Source organism: Poecile atricapillus, chromosome W (genome assembly GCF_030490865.1).
Source record: "Poecile atricapillus isolate bPoeAtr1 chromosome W, bPoeAtr1.hap1, whole genome shotgun sequence".
In the NCBI taxonomy this organism is placed as follows: Eukaryota; Metazoa; Chordata; class Aves; order Passeriformes; family Paridae; genus Poecile; species Poecile atricapillus.
Window position 1 is genome coordinate 1,465,491 of NC_081288.1, and position 20,849 is coordinate 1,486,339.

The window sequence follows — 20,849 nt, forward strand, 5'->3', positions numbered from 1 at the left end:
TTTGGGATGGAGAGAGAGTTTTGGGATGGAGGGAGAGTTTTGGGATGGAGGAAGAGCTTTGGGATGGAGGAAGAGCTTTGGGTTGGAGGGAGAGCTTTGGGATGGAGGAAGTGTTTTGGGTTGGAGGGAGAGCTTTGGGTTGGAGAGTTTTGGGATGAAGGGAGAGTTTTGGGATGAAGGGAGAGTTTTGGGATGGAGGGAGAGCCTTGGGATGGAGGGAGAGCTTTGGGATGGAGAGAGAGTTTTGGGATGGAGGAAGAGCTTTGGGATGGAGAGAGTTTTGGGATGGAGGGAGAGCTTTGGGATGGAGGGAGAGTTTTGGGATGGAGGAAGAGCTTTGGGATGGAGGGAAAGTTTTGGGATGGAGGGAGAGCTTTGGGATGGAGAGTTTTGGGATGGAGGGAGAGTTTTGGGATGGAGGAAGAGCTTTGGGATCCTTTCCCTCACAGCATTCCCTGTTTTCTGTGTCATATTAAGAATATTTTGAGAAATTCTCTCCAATTCAACACCTGCACAGGCCATGTTTCACCAGTACACCCAATTTCTTTCTCTAAAATCAGTTTGATTTTAATTTTGATATTAACTTAATGAAATTCACAGCAGTGATTGAATTATTTCAGCTGCCCCAAGCATGTAAAAAATCCTCGGGCTGAGGATGTTGGCAAAGGGAAGGAACAGGAATGGGTTGGGGCTGCTCTAATCTCATTAACTGAAATATTTTCTGACCTGCCAGTGACTCTGAGAGCGTGAGGAAAACAAAAATCCAAAGCTTGGATGGCTGAGAATGAAATAATTTCCATTAACATGATTTTGTTGCCTTGGCCTTCCTCTTCTCCCCCAAATTAATTTTGGGAACGTGGATGCAAAGCCAACATCTCGCCTTTAAAACTGGTTCCTGCTTTTTGCCAGGAGGAGACTGAGGAATCCCCTTTTTCCTTGGCTCCTGCTCCTTTATCACAGGGTTTGTTGGAATTTTCTATTTATTTAAATTGTGCATTGTGAAGGGATGCTTTGAAGTGAGTGCCCAGGGAAATTACCATAATTTTATATTTTAGAAGCATTTAACAGTAAAAATAAAAACTGCCTATAAAAATCTGGCTACTCCAGGCAGGATTTCTTTTTTATTATTATTATTTTGGGGTTTTTTGTTCAAAAAAAAATTGCTTTTCATCCCCAGAACCAAAACATGATCTTGACCAAGCTGAAAATTCTCATTTTACTCTTCTTGGCAGAAATTTCCCAGCTCCTGATGCTGCTCCCAGTGCACAGCCAAGAGCTGGGGTGGGATGAGGGAATCCCTGTGCCAGGACAATTCCTGCTGGAGATGGAAGAAGAGAGGCCAGGAGCGGTGTTGAACTCAGATTCCATCGGATATAAAATCCAAAATCATCCCAGGACAGGTTGGACAGGGCTTGGAGCACCCTGGGATAATGGGAATTATCCCTGTGTGTGGCAGAGGGCTGGAAATGGATCCTGGGTTTCCTTGAAATGCGAGGACATTTCTGCATTAAAGCTGCTGCTCCTCAGAAATTCGGGGCTCTCAAATTGCTCCTTTCCATTTTTCCTCCTGCCTCGCTCAGGAAATCCCATTTTCCAATTTCTTGGGATTGGTGCTGAGGGCAGGCCCAGCTCTGGAGTTCCCTTTTCCAAAGGGCACGGATCCTCCTGCGAATTCCAAAGGCTCCAGCTTTTCGCTTCCTTGGAAATTATTATTTTATTGCCTCTGCGTGGGGAAGCTGAAATGAGGAGAAGAGGGGACCTGGAGGGAGCGATGCTGCCTGTGGAGCCTTTGGGAGAATCCATTTGGATTTCTGAGGAGAAAATCCGTTAGGATTTTTAAAAGGAAAGCTTTAAAAAGTGCCAGAAGCGCTGGAAAAAGGAAAACTCTGAAAGTTCCGTAAGCACCGGAATGAAAAATGCGCTGGGCTGGGGAGGGGGCTCTGTGCAAAGCTGGTGAGGATGAGCAAGGCCAGGGACAAATCCTGCGCCTGGAATGGGCAATTCCAGCCCCAGATCCAGGCTGGGGCATGGAGGGATGGAGAGCAGATCTGGGACAGGGACCTGGAGCTGCTGGGGAGAGTCCAGAGGAATCCACGGAGCTGCTCCAGGGCTGGGAGAGCTGGGAATGTTCTCCTGGAGAAGGGAAGGATCCAGGGAGAGCTTCCAGGAGAGGGACTGGGGACAAGGCCTGGAGGGACAGGACACAGGGAATGGCTTCCACTGCCAGAGGGCAGGGATGGATGGGATCTGGTGAAGGAATTCCTGGCTGGAATGGAATTCCCAGAGCTGCCCCTGGATGCCTGGAATGTCCAAGGCCAGGCTGGAGCAGCCTTGGATGGTGGGAGGTGTCCCTGCCATGGCAGGGCTGGCCCTGGCTGATCTTTGAGGTCCCTTCCCACCCAACCCATTCCCTGCTCCTTCCCATCCCCGTTTATCCCAAGCAAATCCTTTGAATTATTCCATGATCCTGAGTCACCCATTCCATGGATGACAAATCCCTGACTCCTAAAAGCCCACAAATAACTCAGGTTTGGGCAAGACACAAACCCATAAAACCAATTTCTTTTTAAAGACAAGAACCCAGACGATTCCCAGATAAAACAGCAGCTGGGTTGGATTTTTCCAAGATGTTCCGGCTACCGTCCCCTTCTCCAGCAGAATGTGACTAATGCCGTGTTAATTAATGCGTGTTAATTATTCCCATTTCGTGTGTGCTGTTCCCAATCCCTGCTTTTTATAAACCCTGCACATTCCAGCGGGGGCTGGGGTTGTCTCCTGAAACTCCTCAGGGATCTCAAGATTTCCTCTCCGCCCCCCCTGAGATGTTCAGGACCAGCCTGGTCAGCAAATTCTGATTTTGGTTTAATTTTGACTAAATCAAATCGGGAACACCCAAAAATTCTTCACTGGGCAGACTGGAGGAGCTGGGAACTTTTAACCTGGAGTTTTCCTGGAGGGCTTTGAGGTGGTGGCATCAGCACTTTTTGGCCGTTTTCATCCCAAAATCTGCCCAAAAATGTAGATTTTTAGCATCTTTTCCATAAAAGCAAAGAAATCATGGGAAGTTCGGTGTGTTACAGTGGAAAAAAGGCTGAATTTAGCTTTGAGCAGTGATTTTTTTTTTGGTGAAGAACTGAACATGGAGCACCTGCTTGGTTTTCAGAGTGATTTTTATTTTCCCCTAATTATTGGGTATTAGTACCCAAAGAGGGGGGATGGGTGAGCAGAGCAGATGGGAGGAAACCAGATTGGAGTGGGACCACGGGATCCGGGAAAGCTGGAAAAGGACACCAAGTACTGCTGGAAACTCCGGCTGCAGAGTCATTATTATTCACCCCTGAAATTCCTGCTCGGAGCTTTCGGTGGGCAGCAAAGCTGGGAACAGATTCTGCCTGGAATAATCCCAAAATTCCAAGAATTCGGTGCCTCTTTTGGAACCCTCAATCCATAAACAGCCAATTTCACGTGTTCCACGTTCCTGTCACCCCCGTGGATCCCATTCCCGGGCGTGGGAGGGAATAATGCAGCTTTTCCTTCGGAGCTGTCAGAGCTTCCAGAGGGAGGCTCGTTAGTAATCCCTCATTAGTCTCATTTTAAGGCTCTCACACGGATTTTAACGTCCTCCTTGATCTTTTAATACCCATGAAAAAAAAAAACCTTAATTGATTCACCTGCTCCTCTCATTCCTTTTGGCCTTATCAGGCTGCGTTTATTAATCCCGTTGGAGCTTCCCAGAGCTCTCCAGGATGGCTCCCGGATAATTCCAAGGATCAATTCCTCGGGTTTCAGTTTGTCCCTGCTTGGGTTTGGTTAAAATAAGCGTGGGTTGCTCCGTGTTTTCCCGACTCAGCAGGAGAGGAGTTCGGAATGGGAATAAATCCCAGATTTTGCTGCCACAGATGGGAAAGGGAACAAGGAATTGGGATGGAAAATCCCTATAAATTTATGGGAATGCACTGCAGGGTTCCTTTCCCAGAGCAATCCAGCTGTCTCAAAAAGGAGAGAGGCTGTGGATTTTCCATCCCTGGAAATGCCCAAGGCCAGGCTGGAATGGGTTTGGAGCACCCTGGGATAGGGGATGGGATGAGCTTTGGTCCCTTCCCACCCAAACCAGGATTTTCGGGTTCCAAATGGAAAATCTCTCCAAATTTGGGTGAAAGCTGGGGCAGATTTGTCTTCCAGAGCAATCTAGCTATTTTAAAATAAATCTAAATATTCAAATAATTCCCAAAATCCTGTTTTGAGACGGTCAAGGAAACTCAGTTTTTGATGGATTTGGGAATCACCGGTGCTCAGCGGATAACGGTGCTCACTTGGGATAACGAGAGGAGGAAAATCCCTATAAATCCCTATAAATGTATGGAAATGCACTGCAGGGTTCCTTTCCCAGAGCAATCCAGCTGTCTCAAAAAGGAGAGAGGCTGTGGATTTTCCATCCCTGGAAATGCCCAAGGCCAGGCTGGAATGGGTTTGGAGCACCGTGGGATAGGGGATGGGATGAACTTTGGAAAACCATTCCAGGATTTTTGGATTCCAGTGGAAAATCTCTCCAAATTTGGGTGAAAGCTGGGGCAGATTTGTCTTCCAGAGCAATCCAGCTATTTTAAAATAAATCAAAATATTCAAATAATTCACCTTTTCCCAAAATCCTGTTTTGAGACGGTCAAGGAAACTCAGTTTTTGATTTGGGAATCACCGGTGCTTGGGATAACGAGAGGAGGAAACCAAATGGAACATTCCTGACTTTGGGAATCCCTCAGAGCAGGGAGGTGCTCAGGAAAATGAACATTCACAGCAGGGCCCAGCTTTTCCATGGCTCTCCCAGGGCCTGGCACAGCCTCTGGATGCTGATTAAAATGCCCAAATTAACGGCTCTTAATTGCGCTTGTCGGACTCCGTTCCGCTCGGGAATTAACCTGGGGAAAACACAGGGAAGCGAGCGCTGGATTTCCAGTAATTCCTGCCCTCCCTCTTTGTGCTTTGTTTTATTCCCTCTCGATAATTTCATATTAATAACCGAGTTTATATTCATGTTTTATCCCTGCTCCGTCCTTTTCCTCTCGGTGTAAAGTCATGAGGATCTGTAAAATTCCATTATTCATTCCCAGGGCTGATTCCCATGCTGGAATATTTTGTCCTTAATGGCAAGAAGAGTTTTCCCCGTGTGAAAAAAAATCATTTTAGGTTGGGTTTGAGCTTTGCTTCAGCTCAGGAAGGGGGAGATAATTGGAATTATTTGTAATTTCTGCAAGCACCGAGTGATTGGGATCTTAAAAACAGGGATTTGTTTAAGTCACAAGGAATGGGAAGGATCCACTCCTGACTGAAATTGGTTTAAAATACAAAAATAAACTTTAAAGCAGAGGATACATTTCAGAGTAGTCCGGATTAGAAGGGATGGAGGGACAGGACACAGGGAATGGATCCCACTGCCAGAGGGCAGGGATGGATGGGATCTGGGGAAGGAATTCCTGGCTGGATTGGAATTCCCAGAGCTGCCCCTGGATCCCTGGAATGTCCAAGGAAAGGTTGGAATCCTGGGACTCCATGTCAGGGGGGTGAAACTTCCGAAATTTGGGGTTTAATACCCAAAAGAAGGCGGGGGATGACGGAGTGGGGACTCACTGAGGATAAAAAAGGTTGAGGTTGTTCCAGTGTGGAGTTTTGAACCCGAGAAAGCAACACCCTCACATCCCTCAGCTGGGAACATCCATGGAAATCTCAGGGATTCGGGGCTGGGGAAGCCCCTGGAGCTGGGGTGGGGGTTGGAGTAAAATTGGTGAGGAATTTTTCCAGGATTTGCCTGGAAAAAGTGCTCTGAGAACTCCTGGCTGAACCCTTGGAATGAACTGGAAATGAACCCTTGGAATTCTGGGTGGGTTTGTTTTTATCCACCGCGCACTGGAATTAAACCTGGCTTAACAAAGCCTGGCTTTGTGCAAATTTATGAGCAATGTTAATGGGGTTAATGGGGTTTCTTCTCCGTATTCCAGCTGTTCTGACCCTTCCCTTGGATCTCCTCTGCTCCAGTGTTCCTGAACGGTGACAAACCCAGGGGAAAAGCTGGATTTGCGTCCCCAATCCTTAATCTCGGATTTGAAGGGTTTTTCCTTCCCCTCCAAGACCCCAGAACTTCATTCCCATGGGAAAGAGGAGCTCAGGGAGCGCTGGGCTGTCATTCCCTGTTCCAGAGGCTCCGTTCCTCATTACACCAAGCTCCACTGATTAAAGCTCTGCTCATTAACTCCCTTTTCCCTCCCCTGCTGCCAGCTGGGAGTGGCGTTCCCAGCCCTGGGATGGCTCTGGAATGCTGGGAGCTGGAGCCAGCCCCTTCCCTCTGGCCGTGGGGACACCGAGCAGCTCAGGGAGAGGTTGGGAACTGGGAATTTACGAGAGTTGTCCATCATCGCCGCGAGCACGGGATCTCAGGGAGGCTTTTCCATCCCAAACACCCAAATCTGGGTCGGTGTCGGAGCAGGGAAGGGTTTTCTCATCAGCTTTTGGGTTTTGGAGAAGTTCCCTGGGATGAGAACTGTGGAGTCATGGAATGGTTGGGGTGGGACCTTCAAGCCTGTCTGGTGACACTTTCCATCTTCCCAACCCCGTCCAACCCGGCCTCACCATGGCAGGGGTGGCTCTGGGTGGACTTTGAGACCCCTTCCCACCCAAACCATTCCAGGATTCCATGGGCTTCCAGCAGAAATTCCACCTCCCACCAGAAATTCCACTTCCCACCTGATCAGGCTGCTCAGCTACACTCGGTGAGCTCTGTGTGTCCGTTGTTTTTTTCCAAACATGGAATTCACCATTTCTGGCCACAATCTCCTCCTCCTCATTAGCCAGGGACGCTTAACCCAAATGTTTTAGTTTGGTTCATTTTTTAGTTCTTCCTCAAAACCTGAAGAAAACTCCTGGCTCTCTCTCAAACTTCCATCTCTGATTCTTGTCCCAATGATACAATTCCATGTCTTTCTCCAAAGTTCTCCAGACCTTTCTCCTGGTGCTCCAACCCCAGCTCCAATTCCCTGCCCTCTCCAGGTCTTGTGAGGGCTCCAGGATTTGAGATGGGGCCTCACCAGTGTGAGCTTGCTGGAAATTTCTGGAAATTTGCTGGAATTTCAAGGGAAGGGGAGAAGCTGGAGAGCTCCCAGGGGAGCTGTGGCTGGAACCCTTGGTGGGGACGTGGAGCTCGGGAACACCGGGACAGTCGGAAGAAATCCCGGCAAATGCCCAATCGTGGATGCTCCTCAAAGCCTCTCTGGTTTTTGCCGTTTTCCTCCATCCATGGAAACCGTCGGGATTTTTCCGCAGGCTCTCGCTCCCCCTCGTGCCTGCGTGGGGCTCTTGCAGCCTCCGGGCTGGAATTCATCCCGTTCCCTCCTTCTTCCAACAGCCCGGCTCTGATCCCATCCATCTGTCACGGAATCGGGCCCAGCTCTTCGGCAAGGATGGCAATCCCTCTATTTTTGAGGGTTTGGGAAGTAATTCCTAATGCTTCAATCCCGTTCAACCTCTGGATACTGGAAATTTTATATTTACTGAGGTTTTGAATTGTTCTTTGCTCTGAAGCTCATCCTTAAGTGATTTATTAATCAAAGTAGCAATAATTCCTAATTATTCTCCCTTTCCCGGAGCTGGGATTTGGAGCAGCTTTTCTGAGCAGATCACTGCTGGTATTTCCTGAATTTTTTAATTCAGGAAATTGTTAAAATTGTTAAAATTGGTTTGAGTCAGGGATATTGGAAATCACCATCCACAGGGAGTTAAAGGCTGGGGAGCATCAGGGAGGTTTTGTTCCGGTGTTCGTGGTAGGGAAGGAGGAAAATCCCGATTTCCTCGTTCTGACCTAAACCTTCATCTCATCTGAAACTTCAAAGGAGCTTAAATACTCATCATCAACATTTTTTACTCTGGGGGTTTATTTTTTCCCTAAAATAAGGTTGTAGGGCCCAGGTGGGAAGTGATGGGAGCACACAACTCGTGCTGAAATTCCTGATCTGAGAGATTATCCCAAACTTGAAAGGTTTGCAGTGGAAAATGGAAACAGCTCGGGGTTCAATTTCTTGGGCTGTTTTGTTGGATCAAACTTGCCAGGAAGGTCTCAGGGGATCAAGTCCAGCAGGAGCAGGTTGGCCAGGACCAGATTCCATGATGGATTTCTCCAAGGATGGAGCCTCCATGGGGTGTCCCTGTGCCTGAGCAGTGTCACCCTCCCAGGAAAACCAGGAATTTCTTGCATTCCTGTTTGTGCCTGCCCACTCAGGGGTCACCACCGAGGAGATCCTGGCGTTGTCCTCCCCTCCCCTCAGGGGCTGGCACTGTCCAGGTCCTCTTGTGCTGAGATGTCCTTGCTCCAGGCTGAGCATTCCCAGCTTTTCCAAGGGATCTCCCTTCCCTTGGCCACCACCGTTGTCCTGTCCTGGGCTTGCTCCAGGTCCCTCTCCTGCCCTGGGACACCCAGCACTGGACACAGCCATGGGGCCAGGGGTGGCTTCTGTGAGAAGCTTCCAGAATCTCCACGCTGGACGCACCACTGGCTGGGGCTGGATCCATCAGGGATGGTGGGAGAACCTCTGGGATAAACTGCAGGAGGAAAACAAAACACAGGAGAGAGGACGAGAAGGATGTGAGAGCAGCAGCTCCCCAGCGGTGAGGAGCTGAGATTCCCAGAGATTCCCTGAGATTCCCAGAGATTCCCAACCCGTGGAGAGGCAGCTGAGCCCAGCAGCCCAGGGAGGTCCATGGGCGAGCAGAGATGCCCGAGGGAGGCTGTGATGCCATGGGAAGCTCCGGCTGGAGCAAGGTCCCAGCAGGAACTGTGGATCCATGGAGAGAGGAGCCCAGGCTGGAGCAGATTCCAGGTGGGATTTGCAACACCACAGGGACTCCAGGCTGGAGCAGTTCCTGAAGGACTGAGCCCATGGAAAAAGGTGCATTCCTGAAGGACTGAGCCCATGGAAAATGGGATCCATTCCTGAAGGACTGAGCCCATGGAAAATGGGATCCATTCCTGAAGGACTGAGCCCATGGAAAAGGGATCCAGGCAGGAGCATTTCCTGAAGGACTGAGCCCATGGAAAATGGGATCCATTCCTGAAGGATTGACCCCATGGAAAATGGGATCCAGGCTGGAGCATTTCCTGAGGGACTGAACCCATGGAAAATGGGATCCAGGCTGGAGAAGTTCCTGAGGGACTGAGCCCATGGAAAATGGGATCCAGGCTGGAGCCATTCCTGAGGAACTGCAGCCCATGGGAAGGACGCTGGGGAAGTTCCAGAGAAGGTTTAGGTTGGATATTGGGCAAATTCCTTCCTGGAAAGGTTTGTCCAGCCCTGGCACAGCTGGAGTCCCCCATTCCCACAGGAATTTCGAAGCCACGTGGATGTGGCGCTTGGGGACAGGGTCAGTGGTGGCCTTGGCAGTGCTGGGTTGGACTCCATGATCTCCAAAGGCTTTTCCAACCTCAGTGATTCCATGTTTTCCATGGAGGAAGGAATGCCCAGTGTGCAAGGACAGCGAGAGCTCCCTGGGAATATCCGTGCTGTGCAAATCCCGCGCTTCCGCTTTTTCCTGGCACAAATTAAACTTGGTGTTCTTGGAGATGGGAATGGGACGGCCTCAAGGCAGCAGGGACCGGAAACTTCTTCCCATCTGGAAAGGGGAACTGCCAACAGTGGGAAAATACCACCCTAAATATTACAAACTTCCAGAAATTCCCAGCAGAGAACGGGAATTCTGAGGGAGAAGAAGGAGGAATGCTCCCAGCCCCACCTTCACCCCGGTGAAAATCCAGAGGGGGCTGGAAAAGCTCATGGAATGCGGAATTTTGAGTGAATTTCAGTTAAGATGAAACCTCAGCCCAAGCCTTCATCCCACAGAGGGGCAGGATTGTGTTTGTATCCCAGCCTGGATGTGGAATTGTGCAGGAGATCCCTTTCCAAATGTTCCTTGCTGTGCTTTCTGCTCAGCAGAGGGAGCTGCAGCCCTTCCAGCCACTCCATCCCTGGGATTGCGATAAAGCATTCCCCGTGAAACGTGGAGTTCATTCCGGACTGGATCCATCCTTTAAAAGGATTCCCCTTGGAATGTGGCGTTCATTCCGAACCAGATCGAGCTGGAGCTGAGCTTTGGTCAGGATTTGAGGCGTCCCTGCCTTCTTTGGGTTGAGGCTGCAGGAATTTTGATGGTTCCAAGTGAAATCCTCGGTGTTGGAAGCCTCCAGGTCTAAATCCCGGGGACATCGCAGCCGGATTCGTGGAGACGTCGGAATTTTGGGGCCGCCGGGCTGGGATCATCAGCAGGTGATGGATGGACACGTCCTCCACGCCACAGCCGGGTTGTTCCTGACTCAAACACCGAGCAGAGCCGAGGTCGGTGGGAAACCAGGGCTGTAAAAACGCGCTGGATCCGAGCCCTTCCTGGATTTGGGATTTGGAGCAGGAATGAGGAACCCATCGCTGCCTTGAGCGCGAGGCCGGATCCTGAGGGACCTCTCTGCTGGGACATCTCAGGGCTCCGTGAGCTGTGGGGCTGGGCTGGTGCATCCCAGTACATCCCAGTGCATCCCAGTGCATTCCCAGTGCATCCCAGTGCATCCCAGTGCATTCCCAGTACATCCCAGTGCATCCCAGTGCATCCCAGTGCATCCCAGTGCATCCCAGTGCATTCCCAGTGCATTCCCAGATGTGAGCACGGAGGAATTCGCCGTTGGAGATGTGGGACGGCGGCACCGGCGCCTTCCAGCTGCCCGAGTGGATGGTGAGTTACTGACCTGCTCCCTTTAACCAGCTGAATTCCTGGTGGGAACTTCAGGACACGGCATTTTAGCTGGAATGAGGCTCGTTAAGGTGGGAAATTAACGAGCATGAATTGCCTCATTAATCACAGACGAGTGTCGGGGGATGATCCCGACAAATCGCCCCAAATCCGTTGTATTAACAATTTTTATTGTATTTTTATTGCATGAACAGCCAGTTTTTATAGAAATTTGGGACTGGTGGGGAGGAGGAGTGGGAGAATCCACAGTGTGTTCCAAGAGATTTGGAATTTCATCTCAGATCCATCTTTTCAGCTGAATTTTTACCATCAATTTACGTTCTGCTGTCGGAATAAAACCTCTAAAAGTTCCCCTCCAGGGCAACAAACACTCCTCATTTGAGTGGTTGAAGAGTTTAGAATGGATCCCAAATATTAAAATCTACTTTTCCCTCTTTCTCCAGTGGAAAGAATTCCCAAAGCAGCTGAAAATAAAATGACATAGCTCCAAAAATCAGGGCTTGGAAGGCAGAATTCCACGTCTGGGATTGGCTCCGTGTGTCCCCGTGGCCCAAAAATGGACCAATATTTGTTATTTCTTCCTATATTTCTGCTCATATCTCGAATTTCTGGATTTGAAATTGTCTTTCCTTGAAGTTCTTCTAAAAATACTTGGATCAATGCAATAAAAAAGTTGGAATTCTGGTGCTCCTGCAAAGGAATTTGATTTTATTTACAAGTATTATCCATGCATCGGATTCAGGCATCGTTATTCCCCTTTACATCCAGCTTTATGTTCCCTGCTACCCCTTTCTTAAATTTTATGGATTTTATTGTAAAATTCCAGTTTATTCTGCCTCTCATTATTTTTGTGACACAACTCTTTCAACCTTCTTAATTTTATGGATTTTATTGTAAAATTCCAGTTTATTCTGCCTCTCACTCGTTATTTTTGTGACACAATTCTTTCGGCCTTCGCTAAAATTTCAACATCTTTTTATCAACAATCAGGAATGAATTTTGCATTTTAGGGTTATCAGTGGCAAACTTTGCGTGGTTCACAACTTCATTTATTGTCTCAGGCGTGGATTTTTTTTCTTTGTAAAAACATGGAATTTTCCTTAAAAAGAAAACCTCTCCCTGTGGGTTCTCTTAATTTTTCCCTTACGGATTCTGTGCTCCTGGGATCAAACGACAAAAAACTTTATTTAAACAGATTTTTTTTTTTTATTCTTTCAGCTTTAGTAATTTCCTTTTCCAGTGGGGGTTTTATGATTTCATGGATGGTTTAAAGCTGCTGTGGCATCAAATCCATCTCCAAAGGGCTCCGGGTCATGTCCTGCAGCGACGTTTTTAATCAGGATTTTAACTCGGCTCATTTGCATTTTAGGTGGTTCCTCGGGTCAGCGTGGGAGGGAGCAGCCACATTTCAAGAAATAATTAGCCCGAGCTCTAAATTGCTCATTATCTTTAAGGTCATTATTTTAAAGAGTCTTTTAGATCTCAATGTTCTTGCTGAGCCCCTGTTTTTTTTACATCCACCTCTTATTATTAACCAAATATTGGAAAATTCTATTTGTAGATAATAATAATAATAATAATAATAATAATAATAATAATAATAATAATAATAATAATAATAATAATAATAATAATAATAATAAATAGTAATAATAATAGTAAAAAATAATAAAATAAAATAGTAAAATTTACTACTACTACTAATAATAAAGTAAAATAGAATAATAAAATAATGATAATAATGATAATGATGATGATGATGATAATAATAATAATAATAATAATTAAAAAAATAATAAAATATAATAATGATAATAATAATAAAGCAAAATATAATAAAATAGTAAATAATAATAGTAATAATAATAGTAAAAAATAATAAAACAAAATAGTAAAATATACTACTACTAATAATAATAATAAAGTAAAATAGAATAATAAAATAATGATAATAATGATAATAATGATGATAATAATAAAAATAATAATAGTAAAAAATAAAAACAACAAAATATAATAATAATAATAATGAAGTAAAATATAATAAAATAGTAAATAATAGCAGTAATAATAATAGTAAAAAATAATAAAATAGTAAAATATACTACTACTACTAATAATAAAGTAAAATACAATAATAAAATAATGATAATGATAAATATAATAATAATAATAATTAAAAAATTAAATTATAATAATAATAATAATAATAATAATAGTGGTAATAATAATAATAATAATAATAATTAAAAATTGGGAAAGCAGTTTAAAATGGGAAAGCAGTTTAAAATGTGAGTTCTCCCGTATTTTGGGACATTGATGGAATCACAGAACCCCTGAGGTTGGAAAATCCCTCTGAGCTCATGGAGTCCAACCATTCCCAGCACTGCCAAGGCCACCACTGACCGTGTCCCCAAGTGCCACATCCACACACAGCTTTGAAATCCCTCCAGGGATGGGGACTCCAAACCTCCCTGGGCAGCCTTTTCCAGGGCTGGAGAGCCTTTTCCATGAAGGGATTTTCCCTGAAATCCCACCTGAACCTCCTGGACACCCTCAGCACTCAGGGAAAGGCTCCGTGTGCGGTTGTGGGAGGAGCTGTGCCATCCCACGGGATGCTGGCTCAGGATGGGGTGCCCTGGCAGGCGGTGACTCCACAGGGATTTTCCATCTCCAGCTGCTGGGATCCCACGTTTCCAAATTCTGAAACACCCGTGAGCTGTTCATTGCAAGTTGAGGCAATGTGGAAATACCAACTTCCTCTTTTTCCTGCTTTTTGTGGGATTGTGACCGACAGAGCTGGGGTGGCCCAGGGGACCCATCCCACTGCTGAGGGCGAAGATTTCTCTCTTCCTTGTCCTTCCCTTTGTCCCCACTGGAAGTGCCTGGGTTGGGGGTTTGTTGTTTTCTTTTCTTCAAAGGATTTCTCCTCCCTGCTCCCACCAATTCCAAGGGATTCTCTGCCAGTTGCCCCCGGATCCCTGGCAGTGGCCAAGGCCAGGCTGGACATTGGGGTTTGGAGCCACCTGGGACAGCGGGAGGTGTCCCTGCCATGGCAGGGGGACACTGCAGGGGCTTTGAGGTCCCTTCCAACCATAATTCCACCCCTCCACGATCCAACACGGGGGTGATGCTTTCAAGAATCAATAATTTGAATTCCCAACCCCCTTGGAAAAGCGCTTTAGCCCAGGTGGGTGACTCCTCATTCCCATCCTTCCAAATCCAGCTTTAAGCTGCACATTCCCTGGGAGGTTTCCACACAAGGGTTAAACCTGTTTGCTAATCCTGGAGCCGAGCTCCGTGTGACCTTTGGAGAGGCGGAATCTGGAGCACTTTGAGCTCCGGTGAAGTGTTTGGCTCAGCCAGGATCCCACATTGATTTTAGGGATGCAAAGCTCTGGAATGAGCAGGGACAATTCCTCTCTTGGAATGATGATCCTCTCTTGGAATGATCCAGGCTCGGGAGGTGGGTGAGGAGAGGTGAAGCTGAGGGTTGGAGCTCATTCCTGTTACCTCTGTCTCTCTTTTCTTTGCCTCCTTTGGGCTCAATTCTCTGTGGATACAACTTTTCTTTAGTCTCCCAGCCTTCTCTGGGCTGAATTCTCTGTAGATACAGCTTTTCTCTAGTTTCCCAGCCTTCTCTGGGCTGAATTCTTCTGGGATCCTCCCTCGTGGGGAGTTCCACTTATCTCAATTCTCATTATTTGAAGTAAACTCTCGAGCTCGTTAGAATCTTGTTTCTCGTGTTTATTGAAGGATCCTTACAAAACTTAACAGGTCTCTCCAGGCTGGTTACAAGGTTAATCTTTGCAATCTGGTACATTTCTTTCTTCTGATGGTACAGACAAGGCCTTGTGGCACACTTCGTGTCTGATACACAAAATGGCCCCGAACCACGCAGTTCTTTTATCTTTATACTTATTTTTATCCAATTAACAATAGACACGTATATTATTTTTCTTAATGACCCAATGACCCATCACCTCTGTGATGCACTGCGGCACTCTCAATCCGATCACTGACTATTACCTAAAAACCTTCAGGAGAAGAACATGAAGAAGAAAGAAGAAGGGACAAGGGACAACACCTTAAATCCTCCATCTTGTCTCCTGTTCTCTAAACTATTTTTTTCACCCAGTGATTTAAGAAACTTTCTAATCTACACACCTACTTTTCTTATCTAACTTTATCATTTGTTTTCATGTATCACTATGAAAACATGCTCATGAGTTTCATATTATATGAAATTCAGTGTTTTCTTGAATCTTAGAACTAAAAATTAAAAACAAGGGCACACAGTCTGTATTTCAGACTCCAGCAATTCCCAGCACGGAGAGGGTTCGGAATCACCGATCCCACCGGAGGAGCCGGGCTTGTGCCAACGCCGGTGTCCCCAGCACCTCTCAGGTGTCACCGGGAGCAGGAGATGAAAGAGCCACCTTGGCAGCTCCGGCTCTGCAGGAAAACAACTTTTCCTTCATGAATAGGGATGAGAGGGAAGCAGGACTGGAACATCAGGACAATCACCCTGGTCCCCCCAACATCACAGCACAAAATCATTTCTCCACCAATCTTCACCCTCCTTTTTTTAACAAAGATAAATTAATTTTATCTCCATCATCGATGGATGAGACATTTTTCCACTGGGAAAAGACTTCCCAGGAAGTTTGTCACCAAGCAGTGGCAGTTGTTCAAGGCCACCACCTTGTCCTGCTTCTCCATCCATAAAATGATGGATTTTAACTCACTCAGTGCAGAAATTTAAATTCCCAAGCTCTTTGCCGGTGGATTTGGAAGCTGCAGCGATGCTGGAGAGTTTGTGCTGTTTAATCCCACAGAAAACTCTTGTTTTCTCCCTTTGTTCGCTAAAAAAAAATTAAATCTGTGGCCAAGAATCAATTAAAAGACGTTCTCACTAGAAAACAATTTCCTGGGCTTGAGCGTAGTTCTGGTTGTATTTGATTGTCCCAGATTCACACGGAAATTACAGAAGATTCCTGAGCTCTGGGGTGGAGATGAAGCAAAATCTTTTAATTTTAGCATTTTTATAGAATATTAATTCTTAATTTTAGTGTGTCGGACCCGACCTTCACTGAGGATAAAAAATGGCTTTCTTTCCCCAGGAAGAGCCTTTGGATTTAAGTAACTTAAATGTGGTGGTGTGAAAACTTGCTGGAAAAGGAGTTTGTGCTTCGGTGTTACCATAAAATGAGTTTTTTACCCCCTTTAAAGGCTCTGAGTTGATTTACACTGAGCTGAAGTCGTGTCTCCCTTAGGATTTTCCAGGAAAAGGTTCATGGATAATGTGGAAAATGAAAAATTTACCTGGAAAACACCACTTGGGCTGTAGTGTCAAGTGATGAAAACAATGCTGATCCCAGATTCCTATTCCCTGAGATATTTCCACATTGGAAGTAATTCATATTTCCATTTTTCACATCTTTCAGTCATTGTACAACTCAGAAATTCTGGGGGGTTTTCCTTCCTTTTTTCCCCCCCATCCATTCCAGGATTTGCTTTCATGTAGCTCAGGAAATTTTACTCTTTTAATGGATTCCTTGGAGACAAAAAATGCCATGGAAGGAACATTTTGGAGGAGCCCTTGGAAGGAATTTTCCCTGGCAACGTTTTCCATTCTCGGGACAACTGCTGAGGAGCAGGATCGGATCCAATACGGTGTAAATCTGATGTAAATCTGGTGTAAATCCGGTGTAAATCCGGTGTACAGAAGGAATCAGGGCTGGGGGAGCTTTTTATTCCATATTCAGTCAGAAACAGAGCTGAGGACATTCGGTGGTGCCCTGCTGCTTCCCAAATCCCTTTTCCTTGGAATCACAGAATGGAATCACAGGATGGGGATGGGTTGGAGACCTCAAAGGCCACAGAAACCCCTGCCAGTGCCTCACCACCCTCGTTTTTCCCTTTTTTTCTTCCTTGGATCATCTCTTTCCCACCTAAAAAGCTGTGGAATGAGCTTGTCCCATGCAGGACAATCATTTCAATTCTCGTTTAGCGACTGCTGTTGTTATCCAAGGAGTTTTATCCCTGATAATTTGTATTATCAGAGATAATTCCCATAAAATCCCCTGAGAAGCTGTGGCTGCTCCATCCCTGGAAATGTCCAAGGTTGGAGCAAGCTGGGATAGGGGAAGGTGTGAGGTGGAACTGGATGGGATTTGAGGCCCTTCCCAACCCAAACCATTCCGTGATTCCGTAATTCCCAAAGGATTGGAACAACACAGGGATGAAGGTTGGAGTCCTGCACCCTTCCAAGGACAAACTCTGCCCTGGGCGCCGTGGGGGACTCAGTGAGGAGCGGGATAATTAAAATAATAATAATTAAAAACCACTTTGCCATCCAACAAACACCCCCCGTTGTTTTAGTTGCTCATTAGTTAATTTCCTTCTAACGAGGCTCCGTTAACGCAATCATCTGACATTGGAGGGGGGGAAGAGAGAGAGCGGGGAAGGGGAGGACCCGAGTTAAAGGAGCTTAATTAGCGAGTTAATTATAGCGAGCAGGGAAATGTTCTGGTTACATAAATAAGGCATTGTTATGCACACACCGGCCAGGCCACGTTCAAAACTGCCGCGGAGCTCCGGAGGTCAGGGAACGCTGTAATTCCACACAAAACACAGGCAGGAATTGTTTGTCGGGACGCCTCATTAAGTCCTGGGGTCTGCCAAAAAAACAACCCCCAAAAGAAAAAATTAAAAAAAAAATAAGAGTCTGGAAGTCCAACTGGTTCCCTTCGCCTCCCGCCCCGGCCGCCTCCGCCTGCGGTGAAACCGGAGCGGGCAGGATCAGCGGGATCGGGATGGGGCTGGCGGGTATAAATTGGGCATTCCCTGCTCCGGAGGCAGCCGCGCCCGGGGGCAGCCGGCGAGGCCGCCATGCCCAACAAGAAGAAATACAACATCAACGGGGAGTCGGGGATGAAAGCCCAGGTGAGGGCACTCTTTGGGACCATAATAATGGTTTTTTTCTACTCAAAAATGCGTTTGTTTCTCTCGCCTCTCTCTTCTTCCTCCTTTTCTTGCTGTTTCCATCCGATCACTCATTCCTGGAGCCGCCTGGTTGGAGAAAATGCCGATCTCCTGAGAGATTCTCCTCATTTTCTCTCGGGAGTGATGAAGTGGTGAGGCAAACTTGTTGCTCCGGGGTTGTTCTTCTGTCTGGAGGAGTTGGTGGGGTCGGCGTGGGGAAGTTTTCCAGGAAATCCTTGGATCAGGAGATCTTTTTTTGCACGGAGAAGTAGCTCAAGGTGGCTCTTTGTGATGGAAACCCCAGGTCGGAGCGAGCGGTGGCTCATTTGGAATGTAAAGGTGAAACCTCACCTGCATCCAGCACTCGTTAACCCCTTGTGCACCTGCAGGTGAGGTTTTCCAGCTGGAATCATTTGTTCCTGCTGGAAGTTGAGCACAGCAGCTTGGGCTCCTAAATCCAAGGAAGTGCAGCTTTCCAGGGCTCCACAGCTTCTCCTTGGAGCTGTTGCCTTCAGAGATGTTTTGATGGGCGCTGACCAAGCTCAGCCTGGCGCCAAATCTCTCTTTTCATCCCCACCTGGAACATTCCCATCTCCCCAGCCCGTCTGGAACGCGGCTGTTGTGGGTTTGGCAGGGATTGGAACAACCTGGGATAGAGGAAGGTGTCCCGTGGAAGGGGGTGGACCTGGATGATCCTAAAGGCCCCTTCCAGCCCAAACGCTTTTGGGACTCTGAAATTCCCTTTTTGCCCACTCTGTTTATTCCCTAAAGGATTAAAGCCAAAGGACATCGGTCGACGCAACCCAAAAGCAGATCCGAGCTTTGACCTGTCCCCTTCCCGGATTTCCTGGTGCTTCCTTCCACTCCTGGCTCTGTCAGCTGAAGCTGAACCCAGCTTGTGGCAGTGTTTAAGGGGTTTAAACCTTTTTTAAAGGGTTTAAAGGGTTTATTTTAAAGTCTGGTTCTAATTCTGCCTGGTTCGGTCCAGGACTTCTTTTGCTTCGTCATTTACTTGGTTTTGGTTGTGTGAGGGCTCAGAGAACTCTGACGTACCGAGATCATTGCGTTGTACGAAAAGTTGTGTTCGATGTCCTTGGAGAGGTGATGTGAGAAAGGAAAATGTGAATTTAACCCAAATTATTCCCCCTTTGTTAGAATCCCTGCGTGTCTCCAGCACCGCTTCACGCCAATAACCTCCTCCTTTGATGGAGCTGCTCAGCCGTGGAGGGATTTGTTCTAAATTAATGGAGGAAAAAGGACAAAAAAGGGAAGTTATTTCAGGCCAGGATTCCTCAGAGGAGAAATATAAACCCTGGTGTGTGTGCAAAGCCCCCGTCCCGCCAGGATTGGGGCGTTAATCCCAGCACGGCCCTGGCTGTAACTTGAGTTTGCTGTGGATTTTCCCTTCCCGTGGGTGTTCCTGATCCGGTGTCGTCGTGTTGCGTACTCCTAAAAACCTGTGTTCCCCAGGCATCTCTGCTCCCAAAATTCAACAGCCTGGAGCAACATCTCTAATCTTTGCTGGAAGGGCTGAAATTAAACAAAAAGAGCAATTTACCATTTCCTGTTCCCATTAAATAACAGGATTTGTGCTCCAGGCTGTGACTGAGTCGGTGCCGGTGTCTGCTCGAGGCTGTGGGTTCTTGGGATTGATCTGCTGGGTTTTTTACAGAAAATCCCTGATTTCTTTCCACAGATCCAGTTTGCTGACCAAAAGCAGGAGTTCAACAAGCGCCCGAGCAAGATCGGCCGCCGCTCGCTGTCCCGCTCCATTTCGCAGTCCTCAACAGACAGCTACAGCTCAGGTGTGTCCAGGGATCTGCCACATCTGCTCTGGGCTCAGAGGGAAGGCATGGAAATAGGGTTTTGCTTTTTTCCTCGTTGTCTTGTGTAGCTGGATGGAAAATTAAACAATTCTGGTGCTCTCTCCTTATAACGCTGGTGTGCAGCTGCTGCTGCCTTCCCTTCCATTCCCTCCCCATCCTGTTCCTCCCGGGCTCAGGAAAACCATTTTCCATGTTTTATTCCTGTTTGAGCATCGTCTTCCCTCCTGTTCCTGAGAAAATCCACAGGGATCCCACTTTAGGTTTGTTGCCCGTGAGCTTGGAGTCTTTGGGGACCTTTGAGGGGCTCTTGGAAGGGGTTTCTCCTGCTGGAATCTCTCTGGATGGATTTTTGGGATACTTGGCAGCTCACAGTGTATCTGGGGAGAATCTGGGTGGTTTCAGGGACTTTAGAGCTCATCTCATTCCAACCCCCTGCCGTGGTCAAGGACACCTTCCATCAGTCCAGGTTGCTCCAAGCCTCATCCAGCCTGGCCTGAGAGCTCTGATTCAGCTTTGGCAAGTTTGGAAAACCTCAGGAAACTCCGGTTCCAGCTGCTCCTGATGGTTCATGGCTGGTGGCCAGAAGTCCTCCGAAGTGGGGACCCTCCTTGGTGTGTCCTCACTCATTCCCACAGTGCAGAAGACGAGCTGGGACAGGACCGGGCTGTGAGGAGCTCTTGGCATTCCTCAGCAGGTTTGGAAGAGCAGAGGTGGAAAAGCCGTGGTTATCTTGTCACCCAGCTCCTGGCTAAGGAGTCACTAAGCTGCTGGAGCTGCTGGAGCTTCTGATCTCATCCTGGACACCAGACCCCCATGGTTCCATCCTGGTTTTTGTGGGAAAGCCGACTGATCCTTGTCTCCTTTCCCACCTCGCAGCTTGCTGCTTCCTTCGTGCTGCTTTGCAGGCTTGGAGGAAACTCCAAAGTCTCTTCCAGAGGTTGGGGACAACCTGGATGACCCATCCTGCTGACACTGAAAGCATTCCCATGGGAAAAGGAGAAATTCAGGAATGCTCATGCCATGTTCTCTGCAGAGGGACATCAGCCCAGGCTCTGTTTGGAATCCACAACCCCATCCAATCCCTGAGCACCTGGGAATATTTTGGGACTATTTTTGCAGACTCTGGGTTTGCTTAGCCTGGCTGATGTCACTGTGTTCGTTCCCGAGTCACAGCTGGAAGGATTTGGAGCAACTTTGGGGAATTCTCCTCATCTCCTTGCAATTAACATCAGAATTGAAGTTAATTATCTCATGGAAATG

The 20,849-nt window shown here is 47.2% G+C and overlaps 1 protein-coding gene across 1 annotated transcript in view; it reads left to right on the forward strand.

The window, feature by feature from the left end:
• Positions 1 to 20,849, forward strand: part of LOC131591433 (putative adenosylhomocysteinase 3) — a 69,718-nt gene that overhangs the window by 14,356 nt on the left and 34,513 nt on the right. Inside the window, exon 2 of the mRNA XM_058862137.1 lies at positions 19,460 to 19,568. Within this exon, the coding sequence (XP_058718120.1) occupies positions 19,460 to 19,568 (109 nt within the window). The remainder of the gene's footprint in view (positions 1 to 19,459; positions 19,569 to 20,849) is intronic.